Source organism: Tribolium madens, unplaced genomic scaffold (genome assembly GCF_015345945.1).
Source record: "Tribolium madens isolate multiple individuals breed KSU strain unplaced genomic scaffold, Tmad_KSU_1.1 Scaffold_3;HRSCAF=73;Tcas5.2_LG2, whole genome shotgun sequence".
In the NCBI taxonomy this organism is placed as follows: Eukaryota; Metazoa; Arthropoda; class Insecta; order Coleoptera; family Tenebrionidae; genus Tribolium; species Tribolium madens.
In genome coordinates, this window is record NW_025401006.1 from 1,773,508 (window position 1) to 1,793,088 (window position 19,581).

General features: G+C 32.0%; 1 protein-coding gene across 5 annotated transcripts in view; it reads right to left on the reverse strand.

Annotated features, from left to right (window-relative positions):
* Positions 1 to 7,919: 7,919 nt before the first annotated feature.
* Positions 7,920 to 19,581, reverse strand: part of LOC123007565 (protein couch potato) — an 83,624-nt gene continuing 71,962 nt past the window's right edge. The window contains exons 2-9 of one of the 5 annotated variants that reach the window (XM_044402936.1): positions 18,581 to 18,658; positions 18,325 to 18,378; positions 17,953 to 18,015; positions 14,916 to 15,054; positions 13,282 to 13,430; positions 12,770 to 12,981; positions 12,058 to 12,238; positions 7,920 to 10,401 (exon numbers count right to left, since the gene is read on the reverse strand). In XM_044402936.1, the coding sequence (XP_044258871.1) occupies positions 10,369 to 10,401; positions 12,058 to 12,238; positions 12,770 to 12,981; positions 13,282 to 13,430; positions 14,916 to 15,054; positions 17,953 to 18,015; positions 18,325 to 18,378; positions 18,581 to 18,658 (909 nt within the window). In that variant the 3' untranslated portion in view covers positions 7,920 to 10,368. The other 4 variants (XM_044402937.1, XM_044402935.1, XM_044402938.1 and 1 more) reach the window with 4 other exon arrangements.

Genomic DNA, 19,581 nt, shown 5'->3' on the forward strand with positions numbered 1-19,581 from the left:
TGATGCAAAAAATCTGATCTTTATTTTTATTGGTTTAAAATATTTACAAATTTACATTCACAATGAATTTTTTACTTAAAAAAACATATTAGATCGAACCCAAAAAAAATATTTTTTATTTTGCAACAAGAGAAAACGTAGTTTTACCCTCAAGGGAAACCATGGAATTGCACGACACGCCAAATTTGTACTCAGAGTTATATTCTACATTTCCAGGAGATGGCGTTTCAATTATTCATCAAGTATTAATTTTCATCATCTTTACATAATACAGATAAATGACAATCAATACATTTATAAAACAATATTTTTAAAATGCTTTCAACTCAATGAAATCAGATAATATTTTTATAGTCATAAATGGTTACTAATTTACATAATACTTAAAAATTATAAAAAAACTTTAATTATTGTTTCTATAAAATCATTGATTAATTATTATTTAAATTTATTTAAGTTGATTATTTGGCAGTAGTATTATTTTTATTTATGCAATTTCCATAAATTTATATTTATCTTTTCTCTTGAGCGTAATAAAATTTAGTGAATTATAATAATTTAATAAACCGTCGAAAAATACTGACCAGCCAAATGTGAACATTGACATAAAATTGGATAAGTGTATACTATAGTGTAAACAACGCATTTGTCTTGTTAATCTCGAAAGAGAATAAATATTTACGAAAGATCCAACGTCAATATTAACTTCTCTGGCAGTAATTCGCATCTTCACATATGTCTGATTAATAAATATTAAGTCCATAAGTGACGATTACAGATTCATATTAAATATTTGCTCTGCTTCGGAGGAGAAAAATTTCATGCGTTATATTTGTATTTAATTTCATGTCGCAACAAACTTTTAATTAAAAACCTGCAACCGCGATTAAAAACGATAAAACTCCAACAAAAATAAAGATCGATTAGTTGAGCGAAATTTAATAATCGATAAATAATAATTTATTATTGATCTTAGGGAGATTACACCTCCAAATTATATTAAACCTATTCAGAATTTACTCAATGGAAAGGAACAACATATGTTGTTATTAGAAAATAATGGAATAATTTGACTTTCATGCAGAGTTCTGGCAATCAGTTGCTTTTTGATTCTTTTTCAACTTTCACAATTATCTACTTCCCTTGTCGAGACTGATTACTTAAAAAATCATTATGTGCACCTACCTACAACCAATTTAAGATTAAGCAATTTATTACGTCAACGATTTTTATTTTGAATTCAAGCAAAAATAAATATAAAAACTGTAATCAGAAAAGCTAAAAACCCTTTTTAAATGAATAAACAAGGTTTAATTTAATTCTGGCAAGTGTAACTCAGTGTCAAAATTTCAACACCTCGAAAGTGTCATTTTGCTTCCAAATTTCGATCCGAGATTATAGGTTTATAAGACTAAAAATGATAAAAGTTGTAAACTGTCAAAGGTGTCAAAAAGCCGGGCGTTGAAAGAAAAGCGGGTTGATGAAACCTCTTAACAGTCCTGTGAATTACTAGGGTATTATTGACAATTTAACGATTGTAAATTGTTAAATGTTATTCATACCATAACAACACGGAACGACGAAAATATAATAACGTGTACTGTTTTTGAATAAATGCTATGCCAAAGGTGATTAAGTCTGCAGGTTTACCAGTCCATTTAGTGACTTACATATGTGTTGAACCAATGGTTGTGCAATTATTGCAATTATTCTAATGTTGTTTATCAATTAAATGTTGTCATTTCCAAATTCACTACGCAAATATAGAGCAATATTAATTTTGGAATGACAATAAAGCAAAATTTATTTTGAGGTTTTAGCTCAATGTGGGTTTGGTCCTGTGCGATGTACATACATATTAAAGTAATAAACGTTGACTTCGGTACAAATTAGATTAGATCGATACCAATACAATTTCCGACATATTTAATTCTGTTTACCGATTTTGTGGATCTTGTATAAGAGTGGTCTTAGAAAAATATTTAACTCAAGTCTGTTACGATCCGCACAGCTTCTCCACGAACGAAAACTCAGAAAGCACTTATTTTTAAAAAAGGAAAAGTTGTTGGATTTTTTTAATATTATCAAAATTATTTATTTAACTAACAAAAAAATATCCAAATGTGATTAATTGTCTATAGATTCTTTATTCTTTTTTATTAAATAAATTAAGCAAATTTTGAAAAGCTACAGTTATAAGACGCTTTAAAAAACAATTTTTGGTGGACTGCGAAAATGTAAATCATTTTAATTAACTAAAGATTTATAATCCATTAATATTTATGTAGATTATTTGCGATTAAAGTTGAATATTTTGATCAAATAGATTTATAAATGTCATACTTTTTTATATTGCTTATAAATTGAAAAAACAAATGTTAGGAACCGATTCGGTCTTAGTAAGTTAAAAAGACATGGAAATAACTATTTACACCATATGAGTGTAAAGAAATAACTTTAGTGCTAAAATGCTAATTACGTTTTTTTTCTTTAAATTATCTAAAAATTCCAAAACTATTCAATTAACATCACAACGTGCACACTTTACGGACTGTTTTGTCATTTTTACAACATTTTTGTTCTTTTTACGGACGATTTTAAGAAAATCCAAATACATTGGGAGGTGCTTCATTACCAAGACGAAATTTGATGATCAAGGTGCCAAGCGGTGCTGTTGATAATAAGCTAAGGCATGATGAAGCAACGACTACCAATATTTGTATAATGTTTTATTTAAATTCATCCTCCTTAAAGAACAGAAAGCCAATAAAGAATTTAACAAATTTCAAAAAACAAAACATATGACACAATTCAGGTTGGGAAGTGATCACTTTCTTATCAGTATTCCAGTTGGGCAGTGGCCATTTTCTAACTAAACTGTCATATCACATATCAATTGTTAAATGACGTTGAAATGTCATACTTTTCAAGTTTTCACATGCAAGGTAATTTCATTATTACTTTATAATTGTGAATAAATACTTTTATTTTGTACCCAGTGTTAAAGAGTGCTTTTATCAACTAATTTCAGTAGATAAAGTAGTCTTTTATCGTCTTGTGAAATAAAGTAATTTTTATCTACTATTTATATTTTATCACCTAATTTCAGTAGATAAAGAAGTCTTTTATCGTTTAGTCAAATAAAGAAATTTTTATCTACTGTTTTCATTCAACAAATTCTGGTAGGTGAATACAAAATAAAACGAAATATTATACAGGACGATTGATTGTTTATCTACTCGTAAAAAAAAGTCTACTCGTGACTTTGTCACTCGTAAACTTAACCTTTTAACTCATAGATAAACAATTTCTTTATCGTCTTGTATAATAAATAACTATTACTAGTCACTTTGTAAGTAGGTAAGTTTTATTCTAAATGAACTACGAAATTTAACATTTATTACACTAATTAAAACGATATGTTATAAAATATTTTTTGCTTACATTCGTATGTATGTAGAACGTGGTAATTTGCTAACTTGACACATTATTTATACAGTAAGAGATAATGTATACATTCGCTTAGTCCCAGTTGTATTCTCTGTTAGTCTTTTCTATACCTGCTTTAATTATTTTTGGGGTAAGCATAAATGTATGTATGTTTAAATACGTAATATATTTTGGTTGTGTTAGACAAAATATATGACTGTGTACTCATATTTTTAAAGGATTTATGTCCATTTTTACCAATGACGTTTACATTAAAGTAAGTACTCGTAAATAAACTTAGAGTTAAGTTTTGTTAAGCCTCTTTTTAAAAAATTTAAAAAATATTTACTACTTATGATATACTTACTTTTAATAAGGGAACAAGTTAAATGCACAGTATTTTATTTAAACGTCAAGTATTTTTGTTCAGTAAAAACAGTAAATGTTCTAAAAGTTTAGTTAAATAATAATAAATGTTCACTAAAAATAATAAATGCAAAGTAACAAATTTGAATACCCAAGTATTTTATCCGGTCCACGCAGTCAAATAATAATTTTTGGAAACCCATAACAGTAGTTGTCAAAAACAATCATTGTTTCATTAATAGTCATAAACTGTAGTTTTTCAGAAACAATTATCATTTGTTCTATCAAGAGACGGCATAAATATGATTCTAGAGTATCTATCTTAATCACTAACTAAAAATGTTGTAATTTTTGAAAGGGTGTACAAACTAGAGAAGATTATGATTGTAATCGAGTTCAGATCGAAATATACCAGGTGAATAAAAAGTATGGAACCAAGCGTTTTTTTCGTAAACTAAGCATTTTACAAAAAAATAATTAGTGTAATGTAAAGTCCAATTAAAATGTGACCATTTATCAAGAATAACATTTTTCGAAATTTCTTTTAGTTTTCGAGTTCTGATTTTTTTTTTTTTAATGGCAACCCAGTATGGTAATTTTTTTAATTAAAGATTATGATCTAAAAATGATGTCTAATTAAACAGAATTGTTTTCTAGTCAGTACTTTTTTTTTAATAAATTGTTAAAGTTACGTTCCGAGCCCATCACGAAGATTTTCCGAACTTGAACGAGGGAGTCGTTTCATGATTTTGGTCGTTGGAGAGCCCGGTTTTTGGTGCAGGTGCTTTGGGGTGGTTCCGGATGGATCAAAAAATGTAAAAACAAATCATTTTCTTCTATTTTCAGTCCATTCGAAACCACCTCAAAGCACCTGCATAGAAATCAGCGCTCTCCCATGATGAAAAGCATGAAACAACCACTTCGGTTAAGTTCGGAAAATCTTCGTGATGAGCTCGGAACGCAACTTTAACAATTAATTTAATGGCTAAAAAACAATTTTATTTAATTAGAGGTCATTTTTAGATCATAATCTTTAATTAAAAAAAATACCATGATGGGTTGCCATTTAAAATTTTTTTTTTTCAAAACTCGAAAACTAAAAGAAATTTCGAAAAATGTTATTCTTGATAAATGGTCACATTTTAATTGGACTTTACGCTACACTAATTATTTTTTTCGTAAAGTGCTTAGTTTACGAAAAAAACGCTTGCTTCCATACTTTTTATTCACCTGGTATGTATTATTGATTGCATCTTACAGACGCAGGCCTCGTACAATTATGTGAAACATCCTGTATAAATTTCAAGGAATTCCTTACAATGTATGTTATTTTATTAATTTTGATTAAAGTTACTGAACGTTTGTTACTTTTACTGTGCAAATTGAATTTTTTTACTGTGCAAAATAGTGTATTATACAGATCATTTCTAGTTTTTTACCGTACTAAAAATTAATTAAAAAACTGATCGTTTATCATTTTATATCGAACAAAATCGAATTGTCTACTGATCGCTTTATTACTTACTACCCTTTTAATATAGAATTTTTGCAAATATTGGTTTGGGGTCACATATTTTTTTATAGATTTTGAAAATTAGAAGTATTGTGAAAGTTTTAATTTTTTTTCCAAAGTTTCCTAATTTTTAAAGGAATTTAGTTCTAATACTAACCTCGAAACTAACTATCAAATTTGGGAGGTACTGTACAAATAAATAAATTAAATTAAATTTCAAAAGCTTTTTTGTGTAAATATGACCTAAAATGGCACTAATATTACAAAATTTAGATTTTAAGGAAAGATTATAAAAAAAATCTTTATAGGAGTATTAATACAGGGTCAGTCACAGGAGAGTTACTTTGAAAATTAATTAGTTTGCAACCAAAAATACCTTTAGCGTATGTAACTGGATATAATATTTTATTTAAATTAATTCAGTAGTCAATGTGAGCTGGATGAAAATGAGTGAAGTCGTCAAAATGACAAGTAATTGTCTACTGCTTCAAGGACTCTAATTTCATTTTCTGGGCCAGTAGCAGTCCTCTGACGGGGTCTTCTATTGGGTACAATCTTGTCGTAACTTGGCTTCCAGTTTTCGAAATGTTTCAGGACCGGATGCAATCGATTTGGATATCTCTCCAAGTACAGAGCTGCTGCCGCAGGAGCATTTTTCTTACATTCTCTATGGATTAAGAGCATGTCCACTTTTTCGTTATTTGTGTAATAATACATTGTATTAACGAAAATTGACTGTTACTTTTTAAATGTCAAATTGCAAAGTATTCTTGTATTCAATTTCATAATTTTTAAAAATGAGGAAGCTAGGTGAATTGTATAATGGGTTGCTGCCCAAATTATTTCAGAAGTAACTCTCCTGTGACTAACCCTGTATAAGCCAATTGACTTCTCTGTCACTAATAGAAATTACAACTAGTTTCAATTTCTGTAAATCAGTTTATTCAATATTCAATTGAAAATGCCAGAGTTGTGCCTGACATAACGCTGTTACATTGCAGCAATAAATCTATAACTGATTACTCCCATTGCATCAATTTGTTAATAATAATACATCCCGAGATAGCTATTTCAGTATAATACGATTGCAAAGTTGGCAGTTCCTATATTATTTCCAATAATTTTTCTAAAGTGAAAGCAGTTAAAGTGAACTAAAATCAATGTTTCTAAAAAGAATTACTGAAAGATAGAGAGAGTGTACCTACAGAAAATGTAATTGTTTTATAAGAATAAAAATTTTGAATTATTTTGTGTTTTTAAGTTTTGCAATGTTCTTTCAAATGAGTACTTACTTAATATGAAAAATACAAGAAGATATTTAATTTTATTTAGACAGTTGTATCATGTGAGGTAGGTACTTATGTCTTTCGAAATTTGATAAATTCTGTATTGGCTTTCTATTCTTCGTCATTCATGCATCAACCTAACAACAACTGTAGTATCGGAATCAAAGCCAAGTTGACGAAAATCTGTTTATAGGAAAAACATTTTTTTTTATAAAATAATCGCATAGTTATTGGAAAAGTATGCCTGTAGTAAGTTTACCTTTGATCATTCATGTGAACCACATTCTATTCCTGGCTGTTCAAATATTTTATATGGGAGAAAGAGGGTGCTACTAATCAGAGACTCCAACATTGATCGTAGGTCTCGGAAACAGTGGTGCTGAATTCTGCTGAATCTTTGATGAGAACCACACCTGTAAGTTTTCTAGACAGATTTCATTTACAATAAATTGTAATGATTTATTTTCTCAAGTCAGCTGTTAATGTTCTTATCTGTAGGTTCTAATGAATTGTATAACTCACTTTTAACTATTATAAAAAGTAAACAGAAAGAACAAAAGTGGGTTTCAATATGTCATTATGAAAAAGGCAAGAAAATAAACTGTAGTCTGTGATTTATTGAAAGAAGTTGAGTTCTATTTATTAGTATTAGTTAGTAGTATTAGTTATTAGCACTGAATAAGTTACACACAATTAGTGTAACTTATTCATTGGTTATTAGTAAAAAAAATAATCAAAAGCATTCAAAACTTCAGTTAAAAATAAGATTCGAGTAAAGTGTCCTTACTAATTATTATTATTGATAAAAGCAGGTTTGTAATAATAATTCTGTGACCCCTAAATCCAAAAGCTGAGAATGTAGTATTTCCAACGTTCGTGTTTTACTGGTGGCATGTATTCCTACTCTATAACTATTTAGTTTTATTAAGAATTTGGTACATAGTTAGATATTTTAAAAATGTTTGAAGTAACAAAAGTACAGAACAAAAAATTGGTCCTGGCCCCAATAAATTGATTAAAAAAACCGCCCACGACCACAAAAACAAAAATTGCTTGTGACGTTTGTTAAGTAGTAGAGCTTAGGTTGATTTTTCATTTTTTTTTAAATTACTTGGTTTGAGATAGTAACAAAAAATTACTTGTAATCACAAAAAATGAGCACAGAGACAAGAAATTGAGCAAAAAAACTGTCTATGGCTTTTGTTAAAGAATTTTTCCAAGTATCAAGAATCAAGGATAAAAATCGTTTTATTTTGTCCGAAGACATTAATTTGCATTAATTTCGCTTTTTTTATAGTGATGGGTTTAGAGCAATAAAAAGCGAGTTAATTTTATAATACATATTTATTTCCCATCTTTTGGACCCTATACAATTTATAGCTAAGTACGTTGTCAGGTAATACAATCTTTGTATGGAATGCTTTTATCTGAAAAAGAGGGGCAAGATGGTGGGGTGGGTTATACAAATATCTGACTAGTATCAACAACAACTGACCGAGTTATTGGTCAGTACCCATTATGTTGCTCGGTTGTACTTATATTTCTAGACCAACAATTTCAACACATGTTTACATTAAACTAAGTTTACGACGCCTACTTGATTCAATATTACAATAAAGATATGCATTCCCCGGTCGATTGACAGGACTACTAAGGCTAGGTACGGGGACAGTTGCGCCCCCACCGATTGCTTGCTGGGTACAAAGTACATGCTACACAGCTGCAGCTGCTTTTACAGACTTAAAAACTACACCGATGGTTGTCACCCTTAAATGTAGTGTAGATCAGCTGTTAAAAGAATCAGTTTTTTTTCCTTATATAATATTACTTTGTAAATTCATTTGTTAAATATTATCAAATCTTTTTATTACATTATTAATTGCTAAAAATTTAAGATGTCACTTGACAAGGGGCACAGATCATGATATGTTTAAGAAGTGGTGTTTATTAACCTATGACCTAAAGCAGAGAAGGCGATTGTGGCTAGTTTATATTACCGTTGATAAGTTTTATCACAAAATTCGGTTCCGTCTTTCGCCGTCCATTTAAAATTAAAATAGACGGCGATTGCGTTGAACTGACTAAACTCCACAATTTCAAGAACATATAATTTAAAACACAGAACTCTGCAGTTAAAAAACACAGTTACAAGACGACATTTAAAGGTCGGATTGCATATAACAGGTATTATAATTTATCAATTAATTAAGCTGATATGTTTTCTATAGTCCCAAAGATAGCTGGCTGCCCAGCCTGATCACCCTGATCCGCACCCACCCTACCGACGCTCATTGAGCTGCGACATGTCTTTCGACATGCATTGGACGGAAACAATACGCAGAACGGCCGTCCAACACCTTCGAATCCGAATCAAAAATTCGAATCCAAAAATCGAGGACGGACCGCTTTTATCTGCATCTCGCGTCCAAGATGGCGCATCATCCAGACACGCGTCTTATAATTGACTCACTTTTCTTCTTGCACCAATGATGATGCGCATCTTGGACGCTCTAAATGTTTAAATACACTTATATTGATAGTAATAGATATATCACATAAACGTCACACAAAAAGCACTACGACACTATATGAATATAATCTAGATAATAGAGAATTACCAATGTTTTCAACATTATACATTTTCGACTGTTATCTCAGTGATTAGTAAGGTTGTACAAAACTATAAAATTATATAAAAATAATTACAACACTAGTAAAACAATATCTTTATAACCTACTTGTCTTAAATAAATAAAGGGCCATCTAAACTAAACTTTGGTTATAACCAACAATCATGTACCCATATTAGCATTTTTATTAAGTCTGTTCACAGTCACTTGTAGTTAATTAGAATTTTTTAATAATTGACTGAGTCACAATGATTGTGCTAAATTTCGGCTCTAATAACTTGAATTGTGCTCGAGACGGTAATATAGGTACATCCTGTTATTTTTTAAGGTACAATAAAAACCAATACTTAAATTAAAACATTAAACTATAAAATTTGCTATTCCTGTATAACTGCATGCATTCTTTGATTGCAAGATAACAAATGCATCATACTCTATTATTTCTATAATTTAAGCAAAAGCTCTTCTATAATATAAAGTTGTTAAAGAAATATTCTGAAAAACAACAAAGTCGCCCTTTGCGACTCTTCTGATAAATACCGTTAAAAATTGGGCAAATTGTATTGAATTAAATAGGACAAAATTTTCTAAAGTACTCACTTTCATGCTGGTGTAGCAAAGCCATTTTATGATATGTTTCTTAAGTTACTTATTTAAAAATGTTTTTGTTAGCGTTACACACCAAACATGTCAAGTGCATGTATTTCGTCATTGGTTTATTGCTATAATAAAACGGAAAAAATATATTAAATAAATTTTCACCATAAGACTCTAGTATTATTAATACCACTAATTATCTAAAGAAAGCTCGACAAAACAATACTGTCAGTGGACGTGAGGCACTCACGACGCACTCTAATAATTTAATAATAAATCTAAAACTTAACTTTTAGGGCACCTTTGGTTTAGCTTATCTTCATATTTTTATCATTCTCAATGAAATGAAGTTATTAAACAATCTTGATGCAGTTTACCTGTACTTATCACGTAAATACTGTCCTGCAATTCTAACAGTACAACTACAACAGTTAACAGAGATAGGTAAGCTTTGCTTTGAACAGCGATTTTACTTCGCCCAACACCACTCTAGCAGTGTCCAGCCACGACCATCGCTCTCTGTCAAGTACTCAGCGGCATGTACGAATTAAGATTGTCCATTTTCTTCTCCTTTTGTTCCCTGTGAACACACAACTCAACATCAACTACATGTGAGCCACGTGACGGACAAACACGGAAGAAAGCAACACTTTCCCAACAAAAATAAGCCACACTGGCGGCTATTTTCGCCAGTGTAGCTGACAAAAAGCGACAAGTACCCATCTCAAAAAGAAATACAATAGTGAAACCAATTAAACTGGAAACAAACTTTTCGATAATAAATACATTGGAATATTGATTTATAATCTTAAAAAAAGTAAGATAAATACCAAAATTTGTCTCTAAATATTTTATTTCGGCCTGTTTCTCAATAAAAGTTTTGCTTAGTCAAAGAGATTTTGTAAAGTGCTAAAATTGCCCAATAAAACACAAAATTTGTTTCTTGATTGGTTAGTTGTTGGTGGAGGATTTAGCATTTGGGCTTGTACTCTTTTTCTAATTATTGTTCAATAAGAATCGACAAGGAACTGCGAAATTAGAGTCTAAATTGCTATTATTATTTTTGTTTCGTCCCTCTTGGATTTATTTTTTCTTAAATAAAACTTAATTATGTTAAACGATTTTATGAATTACTTCAATCATTCCATGATTTTTTTTGTCTGAACATTTGTAAGAGATTTCTTAATGCACTCAAAATGATCAAAGCTCAAAATGTGTTTAATTATTGACAGATTTTTTCAAAATTTTGCATTGTACTTAAAAAAACTATTCTTTTAATCGTAGTGTGTTTTTATTCTCTTTTAATTAAAAAAAATCTATTTCGTGTTTTGAATAAATTTTTGTGATTTGTTTTTCTTTTTAACAAATTGTCCAAATTAATCCAAAAACTGCGAAGTCAAGCGCGTTCAATTTGACTTATATTTTTTTAATAAAAAAACTTGTTTAAAATATTTTATCCGCAAACATCACAAAAGTGACCACTTTTATGATTAAATGACACAGGTAAAAGTTTTACTTTTCAGACATGGAGTAAAAACACTGTTATTACGTCTAGGCGTTTTGACTTTTACTTGACACTTACTTTGACATTTACCACTGTTGTCTCTTTCTTGTGTCTTTCGCTTTTTCAGCATTTTCTGGAGAGGTACAAGGTAGATTATCAGCATTCTGAATCGTTTGTAGATAAAATAGTATATGTTATTTGGAGTAAAAGTGAGTTTAAACAATCACTTTTACTCCTAATAACATAATCTACTATTTTTCATTTAATGCAAGCAGTGGTAAAATCTGTCTTGTGTGATTCGATTTGTCTTACTTTGCAAAAAATGCAAAAAGTATCCAAATTTGGTTTTATTTTTAAAAGTTTCTAATTCTTCAGTTTCGAATTTATTCAAAAGAATTAGTTTTTACTCTTTCTTTGGTGCTTTTTTTAATTACTGTCTATTTTATTCATGACTATTTTTTGTTTAGTTTTAAATAAGGTTAAAAATGGTGTTTTTGTCCGTTTTTGTGAGAATGAAGTAAATGTTCCGCGGCACTGCCTTTTCCTGTTTGGTTTACTGAGATGTCAATGTTTGGGTACTTGGCTTGTTCTTAGCTTTAGGAGGAATACCTTGGTACTCAGTGTTGATTCGGTCCGTGTCAAGTGAGTGAGATTAATAAGTGCAAATGAAGTAAAAGTCTAGGTAAGTAGTCGCGAGTACGATTTAACTAAGGCAAAGGCAAGTAAACCGACCTCTGCAGCCATTTTGCTTTTGGCGTATTCGATACGTATGGGGCCGCGATCGGAGGACAGTAGGAAGGAACCTTGCAGTGCTGCCATGACCTGTGCGGCGCAACGCACATCCTGGTATTCCATGAAGGCCACCGGGGATCCACCCTTGTTGTGCATGCGCAGGCGACAGAAGCCAGGGAAGCTGTGCAACAAGAACACCACAAGTGCTGCTCAGTGTCGGGGCACTACTGCTAACTACAGGAAGTGCGAGGGTAGTACACATTCAGAGTGTGCGTTAGATAGAGCAGACCCTCACCATGTTAGTAAAAAAACAAAACCAACAGAACATTGATTACACATGCGGCACCAAAAATGGGGGAGGTGGAGACGGAGGTGCTCGCGTCGCGATTTCATCAATTCTACTTTTGAAAGATGACATTTATGAACGCGGAGACGGCTACAAGTGCAAGGTATAGTGAAAAAAATACAACATCGACCTAAAACGCGGCACCGTGAGAGGCATTGGCGCTCAATCTATACTTACAAGTGCTCTAAACACGATTTCCGCGCCAACAGCTCCTCCGTTACTGACTTGCGGAATTTGAATAAGACAGTCCTCTTAACAGAAAATTCAATTATTCACTATAACTTGCACTAAGTTAACATGGTTGCTCTTTTTCATTGTTTTTCTATGTTTTTTTCTATGTTTTGGTAAAACTAAAGTCCAACAAACCTGGCAAAGATTTCCTTTAATTCGTGTTCGGACACAAACTGGCCCAAATTTGCGACGAAAAGTGTAGAGCAAGGCGGATTGCTTACTCCCAAACCAGGTTGCGAGGACGATGACCCCACGGGAGAAGCCAAGGCAGGACTTGGTAGAAAATGTGGCAAAGATGCTGCATGTACTGAAGTTAGAGCAGTTGGATGCGGCAAAGACATTGGAGGCTGCAAATACAATCAAATTAATCTTCAACCCACACACCAACATACTCAAAGACCGAATTCCAGACAATCACACAACTCTACCATCACAATATGATTAGAGTAGCAAAAGCATTATCAGATTTCAAAAATCAACACAAAGCGAAAAACGCAATCGAAAAAATACTTCGATTGAATTCTTTGCAATTTATTTATTTAAAAAAAAAATAGAATAAAACTAACGTGGTGATGGACTGGGGCGCCAGCTTGTTGCAGCTGAGAGTCCAGAGTTTTGTCTGTAGATAGTCAAAGATAGGAACGTACGGGGACCTGTGGGTGCAGTGCGGGATGAACGAGTGTTGCGTGTTGCAAAGCAGCCCCCGGCAATTCTGCAGCTGCCGAATAAGCCAACGGATGATGCCACAATTCTGGACCACCCGGGAAGAAGGGGGTTCCCAGATCTGAAAAATACACTAGTAAGAAAACAGAAATGGTTAATACAAAAACAAAAAAGAAGAAAGTTAATATAAATAAAATAGCGGACCTTATAGGAGGACACCAGTTATTTCCATCCCCTATAAGATTCACAACAAAATAAACTCAGCGGCGTATTCAAAAAAATCGTTTACCAAAAACTACACATTTGCAAATTTACTAAAATAAGTGTACAAAATAAAAATTGTTTTATGACTGTGTTTCAGCATCTTTAATTGTGCATGGTATACAAAATTTCTAATAATAATTTAATTTCAGATTCATTTATATGTTACTTTTAGGTACATATGTTGTTTTACGTTAGTTGTATGTTGCGTGAAAACAAACAAAAAATTGAATTTTCTATACAATATTGACCAAAAAAATGAACAATGTGGCATCGGTAGTGTCTAGTGAGAGGCACCCGAGAGATTCACGTTATCCACTATAATGAATAAAGCAAAAAAATGTACCGGGTGTAACAAAAACATTTGTCAATACGCTATGGTATGTTTTCAAGGTCAAAACAAGATGGTAAAATTACTGAAAAGATTTTGCTGAAATATGTTTTGTATCAGCTACGCATAGTCAAAGATGTCGCTTCAGAAATTATAAATAATCATGAGTAGTAAATTTTGCGACTTTGTAGCTTGTAGCATTAATTTTTAACGCAAAAAAAGCGTTTTGTTATAATTTGTTATTATAGACCGTATCTAAATACGCCTCTGAACAAGATAAAACCTTAGCACACTCAATAGTCACACAGTTAAGTAAATTTTAATGTAACTTGTAAAACTTGCATTTATTTAACTACACAGAAAAAAATTCATTTATGTGAAAGGATCCCAAAAGGGTTTTTGTGAACAGTCGAATGTACTATCTGTCTAACAGTTAGGTTTTCAAAGCTTCCTAGATAATTATTTAAACTAAAAGGATCAAGTTTTTGCACTACTCTAGTTTCAGATTTTGTACGTTTTGAAATCTATGGTGAGGGTAAATATGTAAAACAGTTCTTACTTAAAGATGGGCCATAATTCATTTAAATTATGAATTTACTCGAGTCAATACATCCTTTACGATGCAAATGTTTTCTCGCCTAATCCATGAATATTCCAAAACGTACGAAATTCAGTTAAGAGAGAAGGAATCGGTGATGTATAGTACAAAAATTCGAGTTGTGACCAAAAATAAGTAATCGTCGAGAAATGCAAAACAAGGGCCGTCGAAACAGCCGTTTCTACAAGTCCAGGATATTTACATATCATTGCCAGGCAGGCTTCCCGGCAGTGCAAATTGTGTAAAATCAAAGATTAAACATGGTTATACACCACCTGCTAAATATTTACAAGCACAGAGGAGCATTGTTTATTAGTCACATCTCGTATTTATTTAGTAGACTACGTTTCGGAGTGAAGCCACGTGGAGGAAGGTGAGGAAGGGTGTGCGGTCGGGTATCGCCGTCAAAGGGCGGCCGGTGTACTTACGTCCGGTGAGGGGGTGCATCAAAGTTGGGTGCGTGTTGGCGGCGTTAGCAGCTTGCTGTTTGGGCTTGCTAACCTTCGTGTTACTTTTAGCAAACTCCAGTCGGATCGTCTGAGGCATGTCGGGGTCAAACCTTACGCCCTGCTGCAAAATTGCCCACAAAATGTGTGACCGTGATGTCAATATGCCGTTAATTGCTAAGGGCATGCAACACGCAGCAGGGAAATACATCCCTGATGCGTCTTGCGCACCCACATGTGGGACAAAACAATGTGCTAAGCCCTAAATGCATTACGAACATCGTTAAGACAAGAACAACTTTACTAAAATTAACGTCTAAACATTAAAGTCTGTTTTTTAAACGTTGTAATTTTAATACGGTTTTAGATCTATTTCAAAAAAAAATCTCATTAAACAACAACATAAAAGCGTCTAATTTTGAGACGAAACACAAAAGCGGCGATAAATTCGGTATGTTAATAGTTTTTGATTTATTTAGAATATCGTCGATAAAACTTGGACGTAAATTTTAATAAGGAATCGCTAAAGAAAACCGAATTTTAGGATGAAACAAAATGAAAACGAAAAAATTCAGACTTTGCATCAATTTTTAGCTCATTTGCAACAAATTACACAAAACTTATTGCCAATTTTCAGAATACCTACTTATTTTCTCCATATAATATCTTTCTTGATACACACACCATTTGTCATTAAATTTTTTACATGGAAAGGCTCATTTTTGTCCCTAATATTACACTTACTTGCAATCTGTTTCAGTATGAGGATCAATAAAGTAATAATGTCTGCGTCAGGTGTCGGACAATAACGCGTTCAAAAGGCAGAACAAACAAAAAACATATCTAAGATAACACCGGGTAACACTGACACATCTTTAAAAGATATTTTTTTTTATTAATTTTTAGCTAAACTTGCGTGCTTACATATTAGAAAGCATTTGTAAATTGTATTTCAGTTTTTAGTATTATGCATATTTTTAGAAACTTTGCAAAATTAGAAAAATTGGCCGCGAATTTTAAAGATATGTCAATGTTACCTCCATTGCAATGTTACCTGTCTTTACCTTATATTTTTTTACAAAATTTCTGTGGACAAAAACAAAAAACATTATTTTAGACTCACCGCCAATAAAATGTGAACCGTTTTAGGAAACAAATTTCATCAAAGGACATTTTAACTTCAAGCATTAAATTTCTCGTTCAATTTTTGGCTAAAAAGCTTCAATTCAACCGAAAGATTTTACTATTTTATTAAATCTAAATATACTGCTCCACAAAACTTAAGGAAGTGTCCAATGATTACAATAATTAATTAAATTAATAAAGTACTAAAAATAATTAATTAAAAGTGAGATAGAGCCAGATATCTTTTTATTTCTTAGTTTTTGCTGGATTGCTTAGAAGAATAAAATTTGTTTGTTGTAAAAATAATGCGACTTCCTTAACTTTTGTGGAGCAGGTTTAAATACCAAAACAACATTACATACAGGATGTTTCAGAACTCGCACCCCAGAGAAAAATGCCATGTAAAGTAAGGCACATAGAAAAAAATGTTAAAAAAATTCTATTTATAAAAATTTCGAAGTTATGGGGGTTTAAATTTTGGACTTTGACTCTATTTATTTCGGTTAGAAAAATTATTTCCAGGTTGTCTTTGCTCTAGGCTATTAGAAGGGGAAACAAGGAAGCTTTATCCTAAATTGTAACTACGTTTAATGTTATTTTGTGGCTTTTTTGGCAAATATTGAGTACCTTCACTAAAAAAATATAAAAACAAGCAAGATCATCATTAACACTAAATAGACATAAATAATGTCAAATGTCAAAAATTTAATGTCAAAATTTTTTGTCATAGAATTGTTTAACTATTTTTTCCATGTTTTTGGTATCTTATTTGATTTGAAATTTTTCTCTGGAGCGCGAGTTTTGAAACACCTGTATAAAAAAATTACAAAATATTGATTTCCCAAAAAATACATATCGTAGCACGTATTAACTTATAAAAAAAAACACATTTATGTGAATTTAAAGAAATATTAAAATTATCAAAAAAAAAAAATAAAATTCTAAAGACAATTTTTTTCATATACTAAAAATCCCATAAGCCGCGGTGTTTTTGTCATTATGACAGCGACAAAAGTTTGCCCTAACTATTACAGCGACAAAACGGAACCTAACTTTTGAAAGCATCTAGTTGGTCTGCATCATCGGTCCCTAGCAACCTGACATGATTTACGTATTCATTAAATGATCTTACCGAATTACACTCAAGCTTTTTTTTTACGAAGAAAACTTGACATTTTTAATTCGAGTTTTGTTTCCTTTAGGCCATTTAACTCAAAAAACTGCCAGAAAAAATTACGAGTCCGTAGGACTCGTAATTTTTTCAGAAGCAGCCTTTTTCGTTAAATTGCCAGAAAACAAAATTCTCATTAAAATGTCAAGTTTACTTCGAAAAAAAAGCTCTCCTGTAATTATAAGTGATAAAAAATGAGTGGTTACACTTTCCGTTTAAAGAAGTAACAGATTTTAGAAATGGAGATTTGTGCTTTTAGTCGAATTTATAAATACGTGATAAAAAAACAAGTTTTGTTTAAGTGTGATAAGCCAAGTATCGATCAGCTCCCATGTTGATAAAGATTTTAGTAGTATACCCCCTGAATAGTGGTAATGTATCAAATTCGCGGCAGGAACCGTCCAATTGCATCCACGGGGGTGCAATTTCTCATGATTTAGACGCCGCGACTAAGTCCATATCTCGACAAAAAAATGATTCTGGGAGTTGGTAATCATTTAACCCGGCGAAAAGGCAATCAATTTTCGTTATTAACTGATTCCCTAACGAATGTTGTAAATAATTTAGGCGAGCACTTGAGCACATGAGAGGTTGAGTTTTTGGGGAACTAGGAGAGGAGTCAGAAATCTAATGCTGTGGAAGCACACAGTGCGGGTGCATGCGGCAAAATGGGAATATGTTACAAGGGAGAAACTTAACGTTAAAACACTTAGAGAGACCCACCTGCAAGTCTTGCTTTGCGGCCTCCGCTCCTGCTCGGGTGTTGAAAGTCACAAATCCCACAGGCTGGAAACATCACGCGTTAAACACTGAATTATTAACGCAGGACATCTATTTTAATTATCGCTGGAGAAGTTAAAAAAATCAAATTCAATCCCAGTTATAGTCTTGGCAGTTCGAGATTGAAGTTGCGAATTCTTTGATAAGAAATTGAATTTGAAATCGAAATGTGGCGTCCACTATAAAATTCCATACAGTATATGTGGAAAAAAAACTTGACTTTGAACATTATTTCGTTGAAATAATAAATGAAAGATTAAAGTTTCACCAGCAATAAAAATAGACACCCCTGCTTATATCTCCTTGGACACTTACCGAAGCGGTTTTTCCATTTTTGCTTGTAACTTTAAGTAATGATCCCTCGTAACCCTAAAACAAGAAAAACAGAAATTGAGTCGACGAAGCGTATAGTTAGCCATAAATGTGTTTAAATTGGCGTTGCTAAATTGGATTTTCTATCACATAAATTAAATTTTGGTCTAATTAAAAATAATTGGACTAGAATGGATTACATGAACTACCTTTAAACGGCAGACTAAGTGAAACGTTCTATAAAATGAAATAAATTTACCTCATAAGCCCTGAATAATAAATACAACTCCCGAGGCTTGGCATCCATAGGTAGTCCGCTTACGAATAATGTCCGTACCTGCAAAAAAAATTATATTAAAGACGAGGAGATGAGAAAATTAATAAACGTGCAAGCGGACGACTTGTCTGTCTGGCGGTGCAAAACTTATATTAAATGAAACAGACATTATTACTAAAACAGAATTTTAAAATTAAAATTGCGTTCAGTATAACCGTTAATTAATTTCGAAAGGGGTTTTACTTGAAATAACTAAAAAAATAAACATTTGACATGAGTTAATGTCGTATTAATATTCCGGAGGTGTATTGTTTGAAGCTGCAATTTAAATAATTAAGCGAGCTTTCGTTGCAGTGGACGACTGTTTTATAGACGTGCGCTGGCAGCGAGCTTTCGAGTAGTCGTTGAGCTTTAGAAATGAGGATGAAAGAAAACCTGTGTCACACGAAACCAGGCGCTCTCTAGCAAAAGCTAAGGATGAACATTCCGAGTAAACAAATATCCTGTCTTTGTGCCTACGCCCTTTTGTATACCCACTTCACCGTTTATTGGGGATGTTGCTTCACGTCAAACGTGATTCATATGTGTTAGATTACGCGACAGAGTCAACAGCTTGAAAAATTCAATAACCGGCATCTTGAGAAGAGCGATCAGACAATTTTATTAATTTGTTTATTGCTGGAAAAGTTGGAGTGTTGTTTTATTCCGGTTCGATGTCAATTAAATGTGACTTGAAAGTGGGAAATATCGACATCAATTCTCTACGAAGTTGGATTTATGATTTATACCCTTCACGTCGCGTCTCTCAAGACTTTTCTAAAGGAAAAGTTTCACAAACTATTGAAAAATCTCGCAGACGTTGTCGAGGGTGTTGGAGAATATTATACATCATTTAAGTGTTGATGTTTACTTTGTGATGTTTTCCCAACTTAATCACTTCTTTACTTAGGGTCCGCACTACGTTAAGAAATAATATAGCGATA